Source organism: Aphis gossypii, chromosome 3 (assembly GCF_020184175.1).
Source record: "Aphis gossypii isolate Hap1 chromosome 3, ASM2018417v2, whole genome shotgun sequence".
Lineage (NCBI taxonomy): Eukaryota > Metazoa > Arthropoda > Insecta > Hemiptera > Aphididae > Aphis > Aphis gossypii.
In genome coordinates, this window is record NC_065532.1 from 7916158 (window position 1) to 7939635 (window position 23478).

Below are 23478 nucleotides of genomic sequence, written 5' to 3' on the forward strand. Positions count from 1 at the left end.
TTTTTCCTAACTAGCTTATATGGTATGTACTGAATATGGCCTTAGAAACACGTTCTATATACATAGACTATCATTATTAGGTATACGACTTGAGTTGACCTCTGTATGATCTACGTATCATATTGATGATAGTTATTTCGTTATAATTTAAAAACATTGTTGGTTGGGAACTTAAAATTTTACATAATATATAATATTATTATGAATTTTATTACATGCAATGACATTTTTTATGTATTTTAAGGTATTATCTATTTATAGTATGCATCTATTTTTACTGTTTTACGGTATTTGCAGAATGATGTTATTAATTTTGAGTTATATAGTTTAATATAATATGATAAAAATATGTATTATTATTATTAAATATTAATATAATAATATAATACATGCGATATTTTCGGAAAACATTATATCAACCTCAACCGTAGGTAGTATTAAAAGTGAAATAAATGACTGAAATTGCTATACATATCAAAAAAAAATCATAATATATAGTTTATGATATAGGCCGACAAACCGTCTCCACTCAGAATCTTTTTTCGAATACAATGATGTATCATTGAATTCAAGTTTAACATGTCCATAACAGTGACTAACACTATACTTTATGTACAATAGAGCGCTACTTTATTCTATTTCCTGCTTACTTTATCAGTATTTAATATTAGTACGAAATAGTTTTAAATTTGCGCTGTATGTGTATATGTCCATTCACGATAGTCGAAAAAAAAATTATCATAATACAAAACAGGAGAGTAAAATATAATTTTTCAATTAAAACGAGTGTATAAAAATCAATATTATTATATTATTGTGTAAAATATTTAATTCAAGTAGTGTATACACATTCAATTTAATTAAAAAAGTATTTAGGACATAAACTTCAGTTTTGCTATTTGTAGTTACATCAATATTAATTAATTTTAATTGTTTTTTTGCCGTGTCATATCAATGAACCTGATGAATATAATATTACAGCTTAAAATTATAATTTAAATGGAGTAATTTTGTCTCCTGACTAATAATTGTACAGATGTACACATATAACTAAGTGTATGGTCGCAAATTTTTACCTTAAAAATAAAATGATATATTACTGTAAGCTCTGAATACCTGTGAGTACTAATAATATGATAATATATATTTTTGTTACACTAAACACACTGCGTATTTAACAAAGACATTTCAACTTATACGATCATAATGGATCACCATATTCATTTTCACGAATAACATAATTTTAAAGAACGTAATAGTATTCAAACCAATGTTAAAAGTTTAAAAAAAAAACAATTAAATTATAATATATATTACTTGGAATATTATTATGAAGTTTTTTTGCTATTATAATAATGTTTCTTATAGGCTATAGGTATAGAATAATATTATATGAAATAAACATTATTTTAATAATCTTATTAGGTAGGTCTGAAGCATATTCTAATCATGTATTATTTAAATATTGGGACTAGGAATAATATTTAATATGTATATTGTATACTATATAGGTGTAATGTAAACGTTAATCATTGAAGATTTATAATAATCCGATTTTATCCACTTCAAAAAGACTGTCAATACTATGTGTTAAGTAAAGATTTATAAATTCAATTCACTATATGAAATTGACTGCATAGTGCATAGTATATGCACATAATCGTTACTTAAAAGTTGAGAAATAAGCACTAAAAGACAAGTAGAAAAATTTCAAAATAATTTGAAAAAAAACAAATAAGGTCACAGTTATGTGTATGCATAAAATAATTAAATCATTCTTAAATCAAAGAGTATTTAGAAACAATTTATGAAAAATTAACTTTTTATACTAAAATACCATACTTTCGTAAATCTATTAAATAATTGTGGATGTGTAATAATTATTGTAATTTAGAAAAAAATCATAATTTTATTTTTCTTATAAATGTAAAAATAACGAAAAACTAATTAATTGAATTAATTAATTCATGTAAATCATTAATTTCACAAATATGAAAATCAACATTTTTATATTTTGGAATGGCTATGTAATCAATTAAATTTTTAACTCTTACATGGAATCCAAAACAAAATGTATCGAAATATTTAAAATTATTAAATTCACATACGTGTTTACTAACTTAAAACAAATACTATAAAAAAATAATTAAGTTAATTTAATATAGATAATTCTACAAAATACATTATAATATAATGAGATGAGATGATGTTATTTAAACACAAAACAACAGCCGATTGGCATAACTTATATTTGATCAAAATTATAATATTTTAATTTTTAATAAGACGTGTATAAATTAATTAGAAAAAAAAATGAAGAAATAAATTTATTGACTAAACCTTAATACTGCTATTGAATCTGTGATTTTATACATTATAACTATATTATAATTAGAGAGAAATGTCCACCTTTCACCAAATCTAACATTAATATACGTCGTTTTGAATCTATATGTCGTATAAGCAAATATTCTACATGAGGACATGTAATAGGACTGGCGTGTGCGACGATGCAATGATATTAACGATATAGATAACGAAGCTGCTTGGGGTATGTACGGTTCGTGTGTGGGAATATGCGACATCTTTTAGATCTCGATTTGACGAATTAAAAGTTTACGAACCATCACACATTACAGATCTTAAATCTTAAAAACACGTCTTGCGTCATTATCACGCTGCCGTCAGAGGATTCCCGAGTGGAAGATTTGGAGTATGAATGAGACCCGTATACAGGCAGATGTGATTTTTCAGAATCGGTGCTAGAACTTTCACGTCATTCATCACCATTGTTCAGTATAAATACTCAACATGTGTTGATTATTTTAATAAATAATTATCATAACTTCTTTTATGTTCAAAAGTTTTTGCAACACCACCGATGAGCGACTACGACTGTCGTTCGTTTGTGCGGAAACTTCATCGAGTAAATAACACATCATGGCGTCATATCTTACGTCAGTATCGTATAAAATTCGATGTAATAATATAGTGTACGACTTACCACGAGATCGAGTCCGGTGCAATCTGTAGTGGCGGTGGTTCGGCCGGACGGCAGCACAATGGACGTTGGCAACAGCGTTTCCTGGCACGTGTCGTTGCCGTTGCACGTCCGCTCGGACCGGTAACCACCGACGCGGCCTCGGCGCCCCTGTCCCAGGTCAGCACCGGTTGCACCGTATCCGGAACCGTTGCGCCAGCAAGGCAACACCTGTTTGAACTCTTTCCGAAAGTTCTCGTTCAGCCAAGCGTATAGGAATGGATTGTAGCAAGTGGAGCTCATGGCAACGGCATGAGCGGAGAAGAAAAATAGGTAGTAGTGTTTCCACGTGGCCGTCTGCAGGTAGAAATCGTTTAGCAGATTGATGGCGGTCAGCGGTAGCCAAGACACGCCGAATATAGTCACCATGGCTATCAACATCCTGCAAAAAAAAAAAAAAACCATCAAAACCAAATTTCTCGTGTGCAACAAAAGTAGTGGTGAAACAGAAGGAATGATTATGGTTTGTTATGTGTATAATGACTCTGGTTATAACTAAAAACTACATGTCAAGCACGTACTTGCATATTATCTATCTATAAGTATTCGTAGTTATTTATTTATGTGTATATATTATATTTTTATTAGAGTGAAAGTATAACAAATAACAGATAATTTAAAAAAAAAAAAACGTCCAAAACTAAAATCAATGAGAATCTATTAAACCAAGTAGTATTTATGCATTTTTTAATTCATTTTTGTGTAATTTTTTCTAAGAGTCCTATTTAAATAGTTACTTAGTTAATTTAATTTTAACTCTAAATAAATTTAACTTAGATATTTAAAAATGATAATGTTGCCCTATTCCAAGTTATTGTTTTATGGGGTGCTCTGTAATATTTGTGAACTGGAACTTATTCCTTAAATCCATAACTTTAACTAACTTAATAATATACATATATTATATAGATACAAGTACACTTCTGACAAAGCAATCTGCACCATAAAAGAAATTATTCCACTATGATCACGAACTATAGTATATTGAGTCATTTTTTAAGAAATATGTACTATTAAATATGACGTATTTATACGGTCATATATTGTTTGTGTATCTGTATCACTATGGTAGTTTTTTTTAAGAATTTTGGATAGTAGTTACGCATCGTTTCATTTTTTTAAGTAAATTATTTTTTTGCAATCTCTGTTTACCTAACGTAAGATTGCCGTATACAACTTGCACATTGGCATTATAACTGTGAAAAAGAAAATTAAAAGTAAGTTCTCAAAAAAGTATAAGTTGCAAACTAATTTTCAGCTTCTCAGATTAAAAATTAAAATATTAAATTTTTAAAAATTATACAGGTATTTATATTTTAAAATGTGTCTCTCGAAGAAATATTAAGCAACTCAAGCGAACGAAATTCGAGGAGTGATTCGTAAATCATAACTACAAGTAACTAATAGATTTTAATTTTTATCATGGTATTACATACAAATTACGATTATAATTTATAATTTAATTAAATCAGCCAATTCATTTAAATTTTATAAATTTATACTTTTATTATATTATGTGAATTATAGCAATAAATTATTACATTTTTAAATTTAACCAACATTTTGAATCAAACTTAAAAACTCTGTTTATTATTCAATGATATATTATATGGTGTAACCTATCTTTTATACCCTTTTGTATTGTTCGATATGCTAATAAGTAAATTAAACACGACAGTTTTTTGGTGCAGCCATTCAGGTAAACACATAATGTACAATGTAAACGTATCAAGTAGGTCCCATAGGTTCGGATCGAGGTATTTTGATCAGTCAGTACTTGATAATTTTCCTATACGTGAATTTTTTTCCGTCACGACTACTATATAAATTAAAATTATATAACAACACACAAACACACACATAAACTATACATACACACTTGTACAACGTGTGCATTGTGTACATGTAGTATGTATAAAACTAATATGTACGCAAATATTGGTATCCTTTTCAGAGTACGGTCTCGTGTCCTACACTCGTTGACCGTAAAATCGTTTGCACATTTCAACGACGTGGACGACGATAACTTCTTGACCAATCCAATGAACGAAATATAAGCATTATAATAAAAAAAAATCCTACAAAATATTTTCAGACATTTGCCATAAGTTTGACTGTGCAAGCGTATTGTTATAATATAGTGTTCAATATTCGATGATTCCAAAATCCCAATAATATTATGGTGCAGTAAAACATATCTTAAAAGACACTATTAAATAGCGGATGCCTTAAAATGGTGGACGTTTTTTTCGGAAATAAACTACTACCTGTCTACAAACTAAACTATCCAAATAGTAGAAACCTCTGAAAAGTGAACAACATTTAAGTGGCTGAAAGTGTCCGGTATTTGAAGGCCGTACTGTACAAATTATATGCTTCGTTTTAAAAACTAACCTTTATTCACGATGTTTACGGTTAATAATATTACGAGATTTCGATAATATCTAAAAATCACCGCTTTTATATTATCATGGTTCTAGAATTTTTTCATAGAAATTATATTAAAGTAATTTTCTTTTATCTGAGTAACCTTTTTCTTTAAAACAATATATGCTTTTATAAAACTGCGTTGTCACCACACTATACTATAATATAAATTCGCTTGAATAATAAATAATATATATATTTTTTTTTATAGGATATTGAAAAATATCAAAAACGTTTATACCTTGCCTTTAGTTGGATTAATATACATTTTTTACAATATATGACAATAATCTTTTTATTATTATATTTTCTTGTTATTCTATGATCGATTATTATGTTAAATAATTTCAATTCATATTAATATATTATCCATCATCGTGTCTGTAAAATTATAGTTATTTAGTTAAAAATGTAAAAACATTAACATATTTTAATTTATTAATAAAAGAAAGTTTTTTGCTTTTATAAAAATCAACAAACGATTCTTTTTGTTATGATTTACATTCTTAAAAGTTTGTTTAATGAATTCTATAATTATGCGACTGGCAACAACAAAATATGATATTGTTTCAGTGTGTCCATTTTACTGTATAAATTAATTTGTCGCAAGTTCCAATATTATATAATGTTCTTTAAATTAATGAATAAGAAATATTAGACCAAATAAAAATAACTTTGGTAGTTTCAGTCCGAGTGGTTAAACAATTATGTTAGTCAGGTATTATAAATGTTTATTGAATGAAAAATACTCTATGTATATCAACGATTATAATTTATTCTTTTTGACAATGCTGTGCAGATCAGTCCCCTCTGGAATACAACTTAGAAATTATTTTGTTTGTATTCTTTCCCAATAACACCAACGCATTACGGTGAGATAAAAATTAAAAACTAGAAATATAATCAATAAACATTCCCGTCTCTGGATAAAATACAATTTAGTTTTTCATTATTAATTGCATATTTTAAAAATTAAATTGTAACACGGCATTATGTATAGGCAAAATAGGTACATGAACATTATGGACGTAGATATTTTTTAGCAGAATTCATTAAACAGAAAATACTACGATCTACTATATTAAATACCTACAAAATTAAAATGTTAATACCTATACAATATTATATTTATAAGATGAAATAATTTATGAAGAGTATTTTTTTTATCTTCGATCGAGTATAATTTTAAGTAGCTAAGAATAATTCTTAACTAATTAGTAATTACCAAAACTTCTTATTTCTATAAACAACAATTTCAATATAATTTTCGGAGCATAATGTACCTACTCAATAAATATAAATTAATTTAGAGTAAATTTTTTTGCTTGAATATTTTGATTTAGATTGCTTTGATTAACTTTTTTCACGCATAAATGATTAAAATGCTCGACAATGCACATACAAATACAACGTGATTTATATGTATGGAGTATTGAATTATTCTCAACCACTTACAAATATTATTGTTATTTTTTATGCCTGGTATAATACATATATTTTATTTGAAGTATTAGGAGGAAGAATTTTGATTTATAAATAGTGACCATGATTTTATTTTAAATTAAAAATAATAATAATAATAATAATAATAATAGCAGTTGACATTTTAATTTTAAAATTATAATTACTTTTTTAAATGTATTTAATGGCTTTAATAGCAATATAGAAATATATAATTAAAATTTTATAGTAGTTGTTTTTATATTAATATTTAATACCAACTAAGAAAGCTGTTAAGTCTAAATTTATATTGTTGACAACTAGAATAGCTTATCATTTTCTCTATATTCCGTTCACCGAGAGACTGTTAATGTACGGCGACCAAAATCCATCGTAGTCTACGCATCACACATTACCAGTAATATTGAAATCGTCACATGATAGAAGAAATGTCATTATTAAGATGCTCAACCAAGTAAGATTCTGCCAGTGCATTAAGTTTAATATAAAAATCGTATTTATTTATTATGTTGTGTTAATTTTGCGAATCTCTACTCAATATAGGGTAATTTTATAATTTATTCATAGTGCCATTTATAGTTAATCCTAATTTTTTTTTCTTATATACTTGTTGAGCTACAATTCAAAGCAGTTATTATTTCTTATATTATGTTGTTGAACAATAAAAGGGATAATGTATTTTATAATATTTATTGCTAATTTAGTTTGTTACTACCCAACAATATCGTGTATCATAATTAAATTTTTTTAAAACTAATATATCTAATGGTAAATTATATTGTATTTTTTTACTTTTTGTGCGTGTATATTATTTTATATTATACAGCATTCAAGACGTTAATAGTATAAAGCAACATATTATTATCATTTAGTTCATATGATCACATTTATTTATCTTTAGTTTTACGTAAACTAAAATATATATATATATTATATACATTATACATATATACATACATACATACACGCTTAGACAAACGCTTCACAAAAGCGCTCACTGATTCTGCTCAGCTATCCCGTCTATTTCCTTTGACTTTCTTTATACATATACAAAGTACATCGGTTGGTCGGTGAATAGAAGTGCAGACGAAGTACACCAAATGCACTATCTATAATATTATTATTCATTCCGGCCCGTACAAATGCATTCATTAAAAATGTATGAAAATGAGCACTATAGTGACTATTGTCATAGTGAAACCAAGATTTCCTATTGTGAGATTTGATTATATTATCCTCACCTAAATATAGGTTAGGTTTATGCAAAATTATATATTTAAATAACTGTATATGCCTGGTTTATATTTCAAACTCAATACGTATGTTGACACAAAAGTTTGAATTAGTTAATGAATAATTTGTCTGAAAAGTACAATGATATAAAAAAAAAAAACGGATCATAATATAAATATTTAGTAAGACTGTGTTTTATTAAAGGAAGTTCAAATCGGAGGAGGTTTAAGTACTGTAAATTTGTTTATTACGAGATAGAACAGATATCACTTATGGCATACCATCACCAATACATATATACTTGTAATCACTCTAGTCTGCATTCCACTGAATCTGAAAGTCTACATTTAAAAGTAAAGCTAGGCACCTATATCACTTTGTTATATATTTTATGGTGGAGCGAGCGTCACTGACACGAGTACTTATTGTATTTAATAGCTAAGAGAACGCTATAACGACGACGTAGTAATTAAGGAAATAGTTTAATATGGAAGACCGGGGAGGATTTAGTTAGGGAGAGTGCTCGTAGAGTCAAAAGACAATCAAGTACAGAAAATAGTAATGTAGATAGTAAATTGAGTGAAATTAGTTATTATTAGTCTTACATATAGTTTACAATTTGTTTAGAAATAAATAATATACATCTATAGTTGTATAGTAAGTAATCCATAACTTACTAGCAGATCAGTCACTATTTTACGCCAATTTCCATATATTTTTTACACAAGTTCCTGAGAAATGAAAATCAAGTAGCTATTTTAAAAGTTTAAGTAATGTAATTTTATAACGATAAATATCGAATTATATATAAAATTCTATAATTTATAATTGTATTCGATACATAGTTTAACGTGAAGTATATAAATTATTCTCGTCTATAATATATATAGAATTGCATTATAATTTAACGAAAAATGTTCATATACGTTTTCACGAGTATATTATATAACAATTACAGATATATATTTTTACAACTAACGATTCGTAAAAATATACATGCAATATGTGTTGTGTACGTATAGTGTTGTTGCTTCCGAAGACAAAACACACAATCGTAATAATTGTATTTACTTTAAACTATGGACTATTTGGATTGATTAATTGCTTTAATTGTATTTATTTTGTGTTTGTTGTTTGGACTACGAACCGATTGTTGTTTTAGGCTTTTTCAAATAAAAATAACATTCGTTGTGTAGTAGTGATACATTGTCACAGGCACTCCGTTGTCGGAACCGAGTTCGGACAACGCGCTGCTTGCAGTTGACGTACTCGTGCATTAATAATTATTCGAGAAGTTAAACTATGCATTATATAAGAAACGAAAAAGAAAAGAAAAAAAAAATATGGCAAAACGTCTGAACCTTTTATAACCGTACGCTGCAGGTACACGTAAGTGACCCGAAAAGATATTCGCCTGCACGCGGTGTGTGATCGGATGAGCGGATACAGCGTTAGACTAATATAAATATATATATATTATATATAAATACGCACTTAAAACATATATATTATGCATAACGATAATGGTCTAACGACGAACGAAAGTATGCCTTGGTACGTCTGAATTTATAATTGGGCCGTGTCAACAACGAGACGCCGGGCGCATAAGCAATGTTTAATAGAACCATTTCAATATTAACACTCATGCACACGCACAGTTACCATGCAAACATAGCATCCGGTCACCGGGGAGCAGTTATCTAAGCGATGAGAGCACACCTGAATATCATTTTAAAATGCATGCGAGCACCATCGACGACGTGACTACGGCGTGTCGCGTTAACAGTTTTATAATAAATGTTCTTATCAATTACAGTTGGACGTACGCGCGTGTGCATAACAACGATGTTATATGTTTGTTGTACGATAAATAAAATATTTTGAACAGAACATACACGTTTTTTGGAGTCTTAGCGTGCGGTTAAGGTATACTTAATACAGTGACACCGATCGCAACAAAAAGAAATTGGAAAAATCATAGAAATTTTTTGCATAAAAATAATATGTAAAACAAGCTAAAAAGTAATAAGCTTCAACTGTTCTGTATAAAGTTTCAAATGTTATATACCTATTGTGCGTTTTGAACGTGTCAGACCGAGAGAAACGTCCCCTTAAAATATTACAGTAGTCACTAATACTCCACAACTATTTAGTCATTTAGTAAGTATGAGTAATAATATACGAGTAAGATTTTATATTGCAATTTATATCCTTTATTTTTAAACTATATTAAATAACAATTCAGTCGGATAGATTTTATTTTTAAATTTATCGCATTTTGCATTATTTCTTTTTTTCGATGAAATTTTATCATCTTTTATTTAAATATTTTTTTTTTCATTTCTTTTGACTATGTGAAAAACGAGAAGTACTGATCATTCACCGTTCACGAATAAATTCTTAACAACTTCAGTGACATGGTCTATTATTATAATACGACTGAAAGATTTTGTTTTTTGAATATAAAAGAACACATATTTTACCACGTCTTTACGACATTTTATGCGACAGAAGTATCCGTTTTATTCGGCGTGTATGTAGTCGACGACGGAAGTGCAGTTTATATAGAACAAACACACATCGGGATTCGTGAGACGAGATTTAAATTATATTTTTTTATCGGATTTTCAGTTTTGTTATTTTTTTCTTATCACAAAAACAATAACAGATTTTATGTCGACACGGGAATAGCTACAGCATGGGTGCATATTGATTATTGATATTTACGTTTCTCTTACGGGGAAAAAATATATTTATATTTTATGAGAAATCCTCCAAAACAACATCGTAATGTACAACAGTGTATCTACATTGTTGTTGCGGCTTCGGTCGTAAAGTATTTTCTAAGGAAAAGAAGTCGTGACATCTCAAGAAAAAGAAGAATAGTTAAACAGAAAGTGGGTGCCCCAAAATTCATATAACGTCTCAGTCAGTCGACGAAACAATGAAATCGAAAAATATATACCTACTCGACGTGTGGAATATGAGTTTATTTTCCGATTTACTTAAATGTTTTTTCCTTTTCCGTTTCTCACGAAGTACTTATTTTTCTTATCGTTTTCTTCACCACGCGTCTTATATATTAGTCTCTCAAGTTCTGTAACAATAACACATGTGCCTAATGCATATAGCATATACCTAGGTGTATTATAATATTGTTACTATGAATTTGCGTACGAAATTTATCCACCTGCTTGAATTTACTATTGACGCACGAATTGAAAGTGTATTTAACTATATTTGTGTATGTTAAACACATAATAATTATTACATACATAGATAATACATCGTTGATTTAAGATATTATAGCGATGAGAAGTGTAAGTGTGTACGTGTGTGTGCATGACGTGATGTTTTGCCAATCTTAGTAATAAATCAAAACATTATCTAATAGACCAATCAGATTAGTATTAAAATTGTTTAAAATTGATAAAAAAAAAAAAGAGATTGAAAAATTACCATAACTCTGTAAAATTCCATAATCTCCCTATGTTCACAATATATGGGGTTCAAACTAAACTAATAAACTTGGGAAAACTTACTAGTCTGATGAACCACCAAAGTGTAATTTGGAAGTTTTGACACTCGAAAGTAGTTTTTTTTATATATAATGATACCTAGTTTCAGACCCACGAAATATCGTATAATCCTCATTTTACTTCTATTATCCATTAATAGTATTCATAACCATATGTTATTTAACAAGTATACTTATTATCTGTTATGTTTCTTTTTTAAAGTCTCCAAAAACAAAATAATATATTGTACTAAAATATAAAAAATTAAAATATCTAAAGAAGAAAAAATGCAGTGTAAAATAATTCATAGATATGAAAAATATTAAATTAACATTAACTTGAATTCGACATAGAATCAGATTTAACTATACACTAAGTATAGTTTGAATAAATTAAATCCTTGTTTAATGTTTACTAATTTAAAAACTATATAGTGTGAACAATTCAGAAATGCATACAATAAACATTGTGAAAATTGTCTTAACGTTCTGTATGATGTATTAACTTCATTAATACATATTGATTGCATTAATCAACCAGCCTGCCTATGAATTGAGATCGTGATCAATAAATTTTTGCTTTATTAACCAAACTATGTCATTGATATCTATGCTACTGCATGTATACAATATCTAAAACGTTTATTTGTACTAAACACCTACACAAATTACAAAGACATACATGTTCTCGGTATAATATATATAAGTGTATAAAGTGTGTGAGAAAAGGGCGGGACATCGTTTCCGTAAGAACTTAAGCACGAAAACGTCGGATTTGTGGTCAGTAGTATTTTTTTCTACCGTAAAACACTTTTCTTAGGCTGTAAGCTTTTAGAACCACATGAGATGTATGGTTTGTTTTTTCGCTTTCAGGTTTTGTATGGCTCACAGAGAGTACACCTAATGGAGCCTCTTTTCGTTAGAAATTCCAAATACTTTTTAATATTAATCATAAAGGAACTATCAGATGCGTAGTCGTATATAAAGCTTTTTTATGTTAACATTTTTTTTTAAAAAAGGAAGACTTTTACAAGTTGAACTTTTTAAACTTAAAATACATTATTGAAACTTACAAAAAAAAAAAATGAAAAATAAAATATTAAAAATCAAAGGTCTGCACATTTTTACAATATTTATATATCATATATTATTATATACTATATACAAGTAAAATAAATAACTATAATACATGTACTCTAATCCAATGGGACTTTCTATAAATAATAAATTTTCCCATTTTCGCATAAATATATGTAATATATAGATAACTATAATATATATAGTTATCTACTTTTAAAGTTTTGTTAAAAACGTGACCACTTAGTGCAACGAGCAGAATAACATTTTTGTAACGTATAAAATAGAAGTACTATAATAAAAAATTTTTAAAATATACAAAATAATTTTTTCCATACATAATTAACTGAGAGGATTTCACGTGGTTTCCTATGTTTTTAAAGTTGTAGAAACATAATTAGAGCTAAATGAAGTAGGTAGTAAATTTATAAATATTTATATTATTTCACCTAAGAAATATGTATTTTTCTGTTCATTTTTTATCTTGTATAATAAATTGTATGCATAGATTTAAATATCATTGAAATTTAATAATAGGTTTCAATGGAATGTAAGATCTTTGTGAAAACATTCACATTGCGCAGTTTACATAACGAACTATGTAGGTATTGTGTGGTAAATAAATATAAAAATAGTTATTATCTAGGCCTTATATAATTTTAAAAATATTTTGACTAATATACTATAACAATTTAATAACTTTGAAATCTTCGGTATTTTATATAAATATCGAGAAAGAAATGTGTTAATGTAAAAATGTTTAAAATATAATATAAGATTCCAAATAGTTTGTAATTTTAGATAATTTTAAAATACCAAAAATACACAGCCATACTTTTTAAATTCTGAGTGATGTGATGAATGTATTGATTTTGCAATGATGTATGTATAGTTTTTTTTATATATGCTTTATATAGACTTAACATTTTACAAAGTTTCATAAATTATTAAAAAAATATATCTTAATGAAATTGTTTATATATTTAAACCAATACATTTTAATATTTATATATCACGGCACTACACTGTTGTATATGATGCTATATTGATTTTTGAGTTTGTAAAAATAATATATTATTATAGTACTTCTAATAGTTTATAGAATTTGTCATAGTAAAACAAAAAAATTGGTTCCTTTTATAAATTATAATTATTTATGTAAATAATAATAAAACATTATAATAAGACAATTGAATTGTACCTAATTATTATAGGTAATATAATTTGATCTTGACCAATAAATAAACTTTACAAAGTATCAATAAATTCATACATATTGTTATTACGTATCAAACTCGTGTAAAATCTGAAATACTATTTTGTGCAGCGTGTCAAAATTTTTATAAATATATATCACAATTATACTGAAATTCGCATTTGTACCTACATCCATGAAATCCTTGATTACATTAATTTGCGAACACGTGTGCGACTTGCAGTGATAATATCGTTAATCCCTTTATACTCGAACAATAATTATGTCCTTATAATGTATATATTAATATGTATTAATATATACATACATATTATATCGTTATATTTCGGTGTTGATCGCATAAATTAATGCATCTCTCCGTCGTAAAATATGCTCTCCCTTCTAAAACCGTCCGAATTGTTCTTTCTTCCTCATCCGAGTACGCTGATTAATTACTAACGATTGCCATATAGTATGCGGTGGCTTAAGTGTGACACTGTGATGAATATCGACCGGATTTAATATTAAAATATTGTAATATAAATTACAATAATAATAGGACGTGTGTTATACGAGCGTGGTGGTAGCGATCGGCAGTAGTAATGATAGCTATTTAAATACCGGAAATATACCAGACACCAATATTATTATTGTCTACAACACAATAATAGGAATGATTGTGATAGTAATAATAATAATACGTACTATATTTTATATGAAATTATGTTACACCTATACTATATACGATTTTCGTTTCCACCGCCGGTAAAAAAAAAAAATCAATCAGTGTAGAAAGCGTTTTCGACTTACGTTTTGACAGATTCTATTATCTTTTTTGAAAACTTAAATAGATGCCCACTGTACTAGTACACAATTTCAACCGGAATTGACAAAAATTAATTGGTGTTGTGATGGTATCGATTTTGTGTTGAAATTACAGTGTGATAATCATAACTACTAAAATCGTCATAAAAAGCCAATATTTCGAAAGACATTATGTCATATATATATATATATATATTTTCAGTTACATTATAACTACATAAATATAGCTAACGATAATATATATTATATATATTTATGCGAACCCAAAAGGTAATTACTTTACCCTTATCCCCGTGGTGGCACAGTAGCTGTTGACTGTCTTAATGTTGTTTTTATTTAAAACGTATTCGAGATTTATCAATAATTGTAATGATCAACAAGCAATATATTTTAGTATTGGATTTATATTATATTTAAAAAAAAATATTGGATAAAAATGTTTTAATGATTTAATTACAATTGCTGTTATAAGGATTTTTCTTTATCGAAATCAAATTATTAAGATAATATGAATATAACATATTATTGTAATTATCACGATTGCCTATACGACTGATAGAAAATTGTCTGATGAAATTAATTATTTAATATTTTATGGTAAAAGTTTATTGCACTAATATTCAAACATAGTTTTATATTTTTTTTTTTACAGTCTTTTGCCAACATTGGTTGTATATTCAAGATTTATCATAATTTTGTCGTAAAATCGCAAACAATAAAAATTGTACAGAATCATTAATATCAATTTTGGTAATGTCTAGATTTAATTTTGCATATTCGTACTTTTACATTTTTAAAATAATAGTAAACGAAATTAAACCAAGACTAAAAACTACTATAGTATTCATACATATTTATTTATATAAATAAAACGAATAAGATAAGAATTTAATTTCCATAGAAACTTTTAAGTAAATAAGTAAAAAAGAAAGAAAAGAAAAATGTAATAATATAAAGATAATATCCATCCTTGCCGAAGCTAAATGTGAAAATTAAAAAAAAAAGTAATACTAATATATTACTTAATTCATACTTAACATAGGTTTTTTTTTCATTAAGTATATATATAAAACTATAGCGTTCACGTGGTGCATAAAATGTTTTAATGCTTTGAATAATATTATACATAACATTATATAATGTTTTAAGAATATAGATTATATTAACATAATTGACACATTTTTAAGAATGAATGAGGAGGCACCTTCTTCTATCAAGTCATATTCAACTATCGCATATTTTTACCACTCTCTGTGCATACATCATTATCTTTTAACATGTATACATTAAATTCAAAAATACGAGTAGGTACCTAGGTACAATATTGCAATAATCGTATTAAGAGATGCTTGTAATAGCTACAAAAACGTGTTGTGGATAATATATTCATGTACAAAACTTTCATCCCTTCCAAATTATACACCACTGATTATTTATACGAAACATGTTCGGAGTCATTTATACTACTAAAGCTCTATTTTTTTTTTATGAAATAATTGTATTTCTCGGTTTGAATTTATTGTACTAAAACTCCTCTCCTTTCATAATATTCCCTCTTGGACTCACAAATGAAAGTGTAATATTTTTATATCAACGTGACCGCCGCCGCGTAACTCAGGTCTGAAGGCACGTGATAATAACCACTTGGTTTTGGGAGAGTGGCGCGCGTAGATCTGTACACGGTACATGTTATAATATAAAAACTAATATGACGGAGCTTAGGGGATAAAACTAGTCAGGAACATATATATATATATGTATCGGAAAATTCGAGTTATTTTGTTTATGTATTATTTGCTTTTAACTTAAGTGACTGGTAAACATTGCACAGCACGACCGGCGGAGAGTGGATGGTGAAAAATATTATGCATTTCTATACAGGCGCCGCCGCTTGTGTAGTACAATGGCGGTGGCGGCATTAGCAGTCCGATGGGAAATCATCCAAGATGTTACAACGAGATTTTTTTCCATGTTGTTGCTAAACTCTAAACCTAATGGACTGAAATAAAAACATCTCGCTATTCCGTTTAACAATACGCCGCGGTGACGACGGAGATCGATACGAAAATAATTCTAGAGGTAATTTTACGCCACGAGCCCTCGGCGTTTGTATGAAATACAATATTATTTATAATATTATATACGTCAATACGCAGCCAGAGTTGCCAGATATTATTATTACTATTATTATTATTATTGTTATAACGATACGCAAGAACTTACGAATTGCGTAGTTTTTTTTTCCCGCGCCCACTTACTTCCTACTCCCCCGTGGAACAATACATCGCGTCAAAATAATATAATATTGTAATTTAATGTTGGCAGTTCGAATCTGATACCAAACTCGTATAATGCGTCGTATGTTTGGACTTCGTATGTAGTTAAAACGCAATTTTTGTATATCATATACTAATACTTACTTACATACGCATTTACATCGTATTCACAAAAGTTATACTACTACGACAATAGTACTTCCGCTGAGGTCGTATGTACGTATATTCTATTAGTACGATTATATATATATATATTATATACACACCAAGGTGATTCGCTAAGCGTGCCCATCCCCTTTTTCCTCGACAACGAAGTTAAGTTACTTTAGATGTGATTTTTGGAAGACTGGGTATCCGGTATACTTAAAGATATTTTTGAATACTCGATACATTTTGTAGCATTTAAAGAATATTTTTTACGGCATGAAATATTTTTTTTTTTTTTTTTATAAATGAGAACCCCCGACCGTTTTTCACTTCAAACTATTTCACAGATATTTTTTTTATTTTTATGTACCTAAATCATAATTGTGAGTGGTCCCCGAATTTTTAAGTATAACGTATACAAAGGAGTTTTTGTAGAACTATTTTTAAAGACCATTATCTTTATTATACACATTTTAATAACTCAGAAACTATACTCGTTTGAATTTTGATTAAGATAGGTACATTAAAATTTGAAAATATATTATATATCTACTAAATAACTTAATATAAAAAAGGGGTTATCTGAAAAATAGAAGTTTGTATCACCACAGAGCAGCACTTAAGTGGTATAAAAAATTCCAAGTACTCGAAAAACGTATAGACTTGAAGTACTTATATTCAAAAGTTTTAATTATCAAATTATGAAAAACTGCATTATTAAAGAAAAAATTAATATGTTATTTCTCGGTAATTCGCTCTTTATACAACTATTGTAAATTATTATTATTAATTCAAAATATTTCTATGATATAGAAGTACGGAAATAATTTATTGTTATATTGTATAATATAGCTTACCTGTTGGTCCGGCTTTTTCTTTCACGCTCCACTTCTTCCCGCCTTGCATTCTTCGTTGACGTACCTGGCTTGCATCTGGCCCGGTCGTTAAGTTTTAACCAAACTCGGACATAGCAAAACGCTATGATTAGGAATGGCAGAACAAACTGTAAGATGGCAGTAATAGCACCGAAAATCTGAGGAAATCGTAAAAAAATAAATTAGTATCAATCTATATACCTACAGTCTACACCAATTAATTATAAAGTCATCATGAATAATTGACGATATTATATATACGTTTAAAAAATAACGTATGAGGATTGCATTTTTTTCAGACATCACATCATTATAGGTAAATGAATAATAGTCAATTACAAATAGTCTAATATACATTCTACTTGATATAGGTTAATATGTTTATTATGGAGTTCGGTATGCAATATCTCAATCATTTATTGAGTTTATTGGGCTAACACCGTATAGTGACGCGAATGGTTACATTATTTTAATTGTTCACAAAGTGCATTTAAGAGTACTATGCAAGATATCTAGCATATAAAAAATTAAATTAAATTACTGAAAAGTAAACTATTTCAATTATAATATTTGTTATTATTTTATTTTTATTTTCTAATTGACCTATTAGTTATTCACATTTATGTTATTATAAGTAGGCAAATATTAATTTATTAATTCTATTTATCAATTCTCTTCAATTCAACATGGCGTTTAGTAAGTACAAAATCTGAAAACTTGTATCGATATGATATTTATAATTCGTTGTATTTATTTTTATTTTATTTTTGTTTACATAAAGAAACTTAAAAAATATTCTCTTTGATAGTTATAATGTATTTTTAAAATATTGCAGGTATTTAAGTTAATTTTTAATTAGTACGATTCAAATATTCTGTAAACACATTGATACATCGGACGTTTATAAGCTATCAGATTGTATTGTATACTTTGTACTTATAGAATAAAAAATGTAGGTAGACATTTTTTTTTTTGCTTAAGCTATGTATTTAAAAGCTTACATGTCATACATTATAAGGAATACATTGTAGGTATATAGCGTATATTATGTATACCTGACTAATCGCATATTATCATACTTGTATGTTAAAAATGCTCTTTTATAAACTAATATGTTTAATGTACGAATTTTTTTCTTTTCTAAAAAAAATAAAATTTTAAAGATGTGGAATACTGCAGAACATCACTTCGTCGTTTCAAAGGTAAAAGAACCGGTAAATACATAAATATAAATGCAGCAGATTTGCTCATAAATGTGCACATCATATGATAGTTTAGATTGTATATGACCTATGAAAAATATTTATAAGACCTACAAAATGTAAACGAACGATTTTTCACTGCACACAACCTCGAGCAAAGGGCTGGTTAGATAATAAAAGCTAAAATGCTATAAAATATCCTCGAAAATCCTAAACAAATGTATTATATAGTATATTATTATACTACCATATCGTACGTATATTATACATATATTATATAATAGAGTAAAACTCATTAACACATTTTAATTTTAGATGTGGCACGACATAATAAATAAACTACAATATTACGTGTTTACATAGGGTTGCAGTTGATATATAAATTGTTTTCGGTGTAGCGATATAACAATAAAATGTATAATAAGAATTTAATGTAAGAAAATAAATATAAAGTTTTGAGAGTAGAGATTAGACAATAATGTAATATAATTATTCCTACCAACATACGTGAGGCTGTATTATAATTATAGTGTTCGCTTGCTCACTGCGATATTTGATAATAATTATTATCATCAACGCAATTCAAATTACATTAACTATATACAATAATGTCATTAAGTGTATATTTTATATTACAAAAGAATAGTGAAAATGTTATTATTGTTAAACGCTTTGGAAAATTACGTTTTCTATTGCGGCGTATAGTGCAACTATCATAAATTTGAAAAAAAAAAACACCTAGACGCATTCTCACTATATTGGTGCCTACTATACAGTGTACGATGTATGAATAACAGCCATCATAAATATAATAATAATAATAAAAAAAATGAACCGTATAAGATTATAATATATAATATATTAATAAACAATTATATTGAATTTTCTCCAGTTTTTTTCCGACTTAACGCCAGTTAACATTTGAGTATTGGTTTTTTCTCTTCAATTTATAAATTATATAGATATAATAATTTTTATGATATAAATCATGATTTCACCCAATACATGAAATAGTTCTATTGTGCGTAGATAAAAAAAAAATCAATATATTCTCATTTATCTCAATATTTTGCAACGAAAATTAATATTGATACGATTTTTATTCTGATGAGTTGTGTTCCTAATTTATACATGTACCCCTTTGTTTGTATTATTCTTTGTCCTAGGTGTAAAAGAAAGTAATTTTAATTTACTTTAAGGATATAAAATCAAAAACCAATGTTTAAATAATGATATAACACTATATTATATTAAGAATAGTTATGAAATTAAGAATGGATATTATTATATAAATAAATACATTTTTGAATCACAGTTTATTACTGCAACTTTTATCCTTAAAAAAAAACAAAATTCGTTATAACGCATGCCTGACTTGAAAAAAATAATAAAATTTGTATTTAATTCAAAGTGCATTTTTTGTTTTTGGTTTAAATGTAAATTCTAATTTTGAAAACGATGCCGTTACCATAATTTTGTCATTATCATAGACGTAACATCATGTGTCTCATTTTAACATGCCCCGTTCGGTACCAGTGAACTTTGCCCACATAGCAGTAATTAAACCCCAATCTACGTCTGCAAAAATTAAATCCAAATAAACTTTCAAAAATAACATTAATAAAGATTCCAGTAATTTAAAGATTAAACAAAACTTTAACTACTTCAAACAGCAATAACGCAGTATTTTCAGTTATCACTGCAAATATGAGTAGAGTCCTCTATCTGTTAAAAGTACTCTTGCCCCATCAAATAGTTGAAAAAAAAACTTTTCTAGTACTCTTGAACAAAATTAGTCTCAAAAATAAATAAGCAAAAATCAAAATTTAATTCGTTATACAAATCGTTTCAAAATATATACACATGACAAACCTGTCTTAAATAAGCAATAATTGTCCTATAACAATTATCTTGAAGACTATATAGACGACGAAGCTAAACAAAATTGACTCCTACCTTTATTTTCAAATGACACTTTTAAGTTCTTTATTAATTTCTTAAGCATTATTGAGTTGAATGACATAGACAGTAATTAAATTATTCCAACAATAATTTCAAAAATGTATTCCTATTGAAGAATATTCAAAATTATAATTTAAACCTACTGATTATTTAGGCATTCATTATCAGTAAGACTTATAACGTTTCGAAGTATTGCCTTATAAGATAATTAATTCATATTGGTATTGGTTTGTTTCATTGTTTTTTTTCATTACATTAAAGAAAAATATACAAATATAATAATATTGTATTATATTTAACAGGTTATCATAATTTTTTCCGATATAGAATGACACTGATTATATAATAAACCATAGTGAGTAGGAATTTTTATACGATGCGTGCCGAGTCAATAACTTAAGAAGAATAAATGCACAATTATACGATGAACAGATACCAGAGTGTTAGATGGCGTACTGAGATTTGGCAAGATTTTAAGGGAAATCTTCGTATTCTTCAATGAATGGACCTGAATACTGATAGCCTGTTGGCAAATAACAATTTGGACGTAACCGTCTGTACTTAATCGTTTGGACGTGAGCCGTATTTACTTGGAAATTTCAAATTAATTTAAAAATTATCAATTCCCAAATTTACGAAAAACTTTATTGTTGTTAAACATACATTTACATTATACGTATTTTAATGTAATTATTTTTGCTTTACCTACTATAAAATAAATCTTAAATAAGTGTGACGAATCACAAATTTGTATTACATATAGTAATTTATAATATGATATAAATAAAACACAATAGTAGTCCTGGGCTATTTAAATATTTTTAACATAAATCTATTCACTAATCCTATGTTACACGTGTTGACAAGGAAAATCGATTTAAACACAGTGCACAACTGCAGAATTAACTGAATGATAAGTATTGGCTTAAAAACATTATAATATACTTTTTAAAGGGAGGTATATAAAGTAGTTAAAGTAGCCGGCCAAAGGATCTCTTGAAACGGTTTTCAATCATACTTGTCTTAACAAAATATATTATTGACGGATTTCATCTTTCAATCTAAAATGCTGTACTTAGTTCATACTTTTTAAGTATACAAATATTTTGGAGTTACGTAGAGTGGTATCCTTTTTAGTTAATTATATTAAAGAAGATTCTAAAAAATATACCACTCCAAATACATCAATTGCTAATTTAATAATAATGACTAGGTTATATCAATTCATACTTCATAATGATACAGATGCTACTTCTTTAAATATCTATCACCACGTTGATCTCCTATATATGTGTGATATAAAAAAATAACCGATCGAAATTCTCACATTCCACATTCATTCTGCGTCTTCTTCTTTTCCAAAATTATCTCTAAATATTATAGTCCAATTTTTCCTTCCGATCAGTAAAACACTAAGGTACAATTATTAACCACCTAGTCACATATCATTAAGATTAAAAAGGGCACCGGAGCCATTGAGTCCACAGCACCTTTACGTCTCACATTTTTACATAGATACACATAATACACTAGAGTTAAATTAAAAAAAACGAACTGTTTCCAATTGTAATTGACTTAAGCTAACGAATCTATCTATAAATTTGAGAAACATAATTTCACTGCAATAAACTATTATATTAATGGAATGCATAATTAATACACTAGAAAAAAAACTTTAATTTTTAAAAACTATATATTTAAAAAAAGTTTAAACAACATAATAAAATAACTTTTCAGACATAATATCGATTGAGATAAAAAAAAAAAATAAATATGAATTTATATTACTTAATTTCTAAATAACTATCATGATTATGACTTTTGGACAAAAAGTTACACAATTAGTCACGTGGGGTTAAATGTATCCCAGATGACTTAGGCACGAGTATAGTTATGCATAGAAAGACCTAAACCAAAAATGATGATAAATAACTTCGTGCACACCTACGACAGAAATATGAAAGTTGGGAGACCATTATGAATATTTGTATTATAAAATCCTGGGTTAAATATATACATCCCTCATGGCTATCGAAAAGTTAATTTTAAATTACAAGCACACTAAATAAAATACAAAAATCTTTATGTTCAAATCTTAAATATTTTACTTTTGCAGACATATGACATTAAAATGTAAGGTGATGACAAATATAATTTTGGAAAACTCAATTGTAATATGCAACCTATCACCAAAATCTAATCAATAAATTTATTATAAATTATTATAAAAAAATCTTGATA

General features: G+C 27.2%; 1 protein-coding gene across 4 annotated transcripts in view; it reads right to left on the bottom strand.

Annotated features, from left to right (window-relative positions):
* LOC114133119 (neuropeptide Y receptor type 2-like) overlaps positions 1 to 23478 on the bottom strand; it is a 172989-nt gene that overhangs the window by 46835 nt on the left and 102676 nt on the right. For all 4 annotated transcript variants that reach the window (XM_027998745.2, XM_027998743.2, XM_027998746.2 and 1 more), the window contains 2 exons: positions 18056 to 18231; positions 3005 to 3422 (listed from right to left, as the gene is read on the bottom strand). In XM_027998745.2, coding sequence (XP_027854546.1) covers positions 3005 to 3422; positions 18056 to 18231 — 594 coding nt within the window. The remainder of the gene's footprint in view (positions 1 to 3004; positions 3423 to 18055; positions 18232 to 23478) is intronic.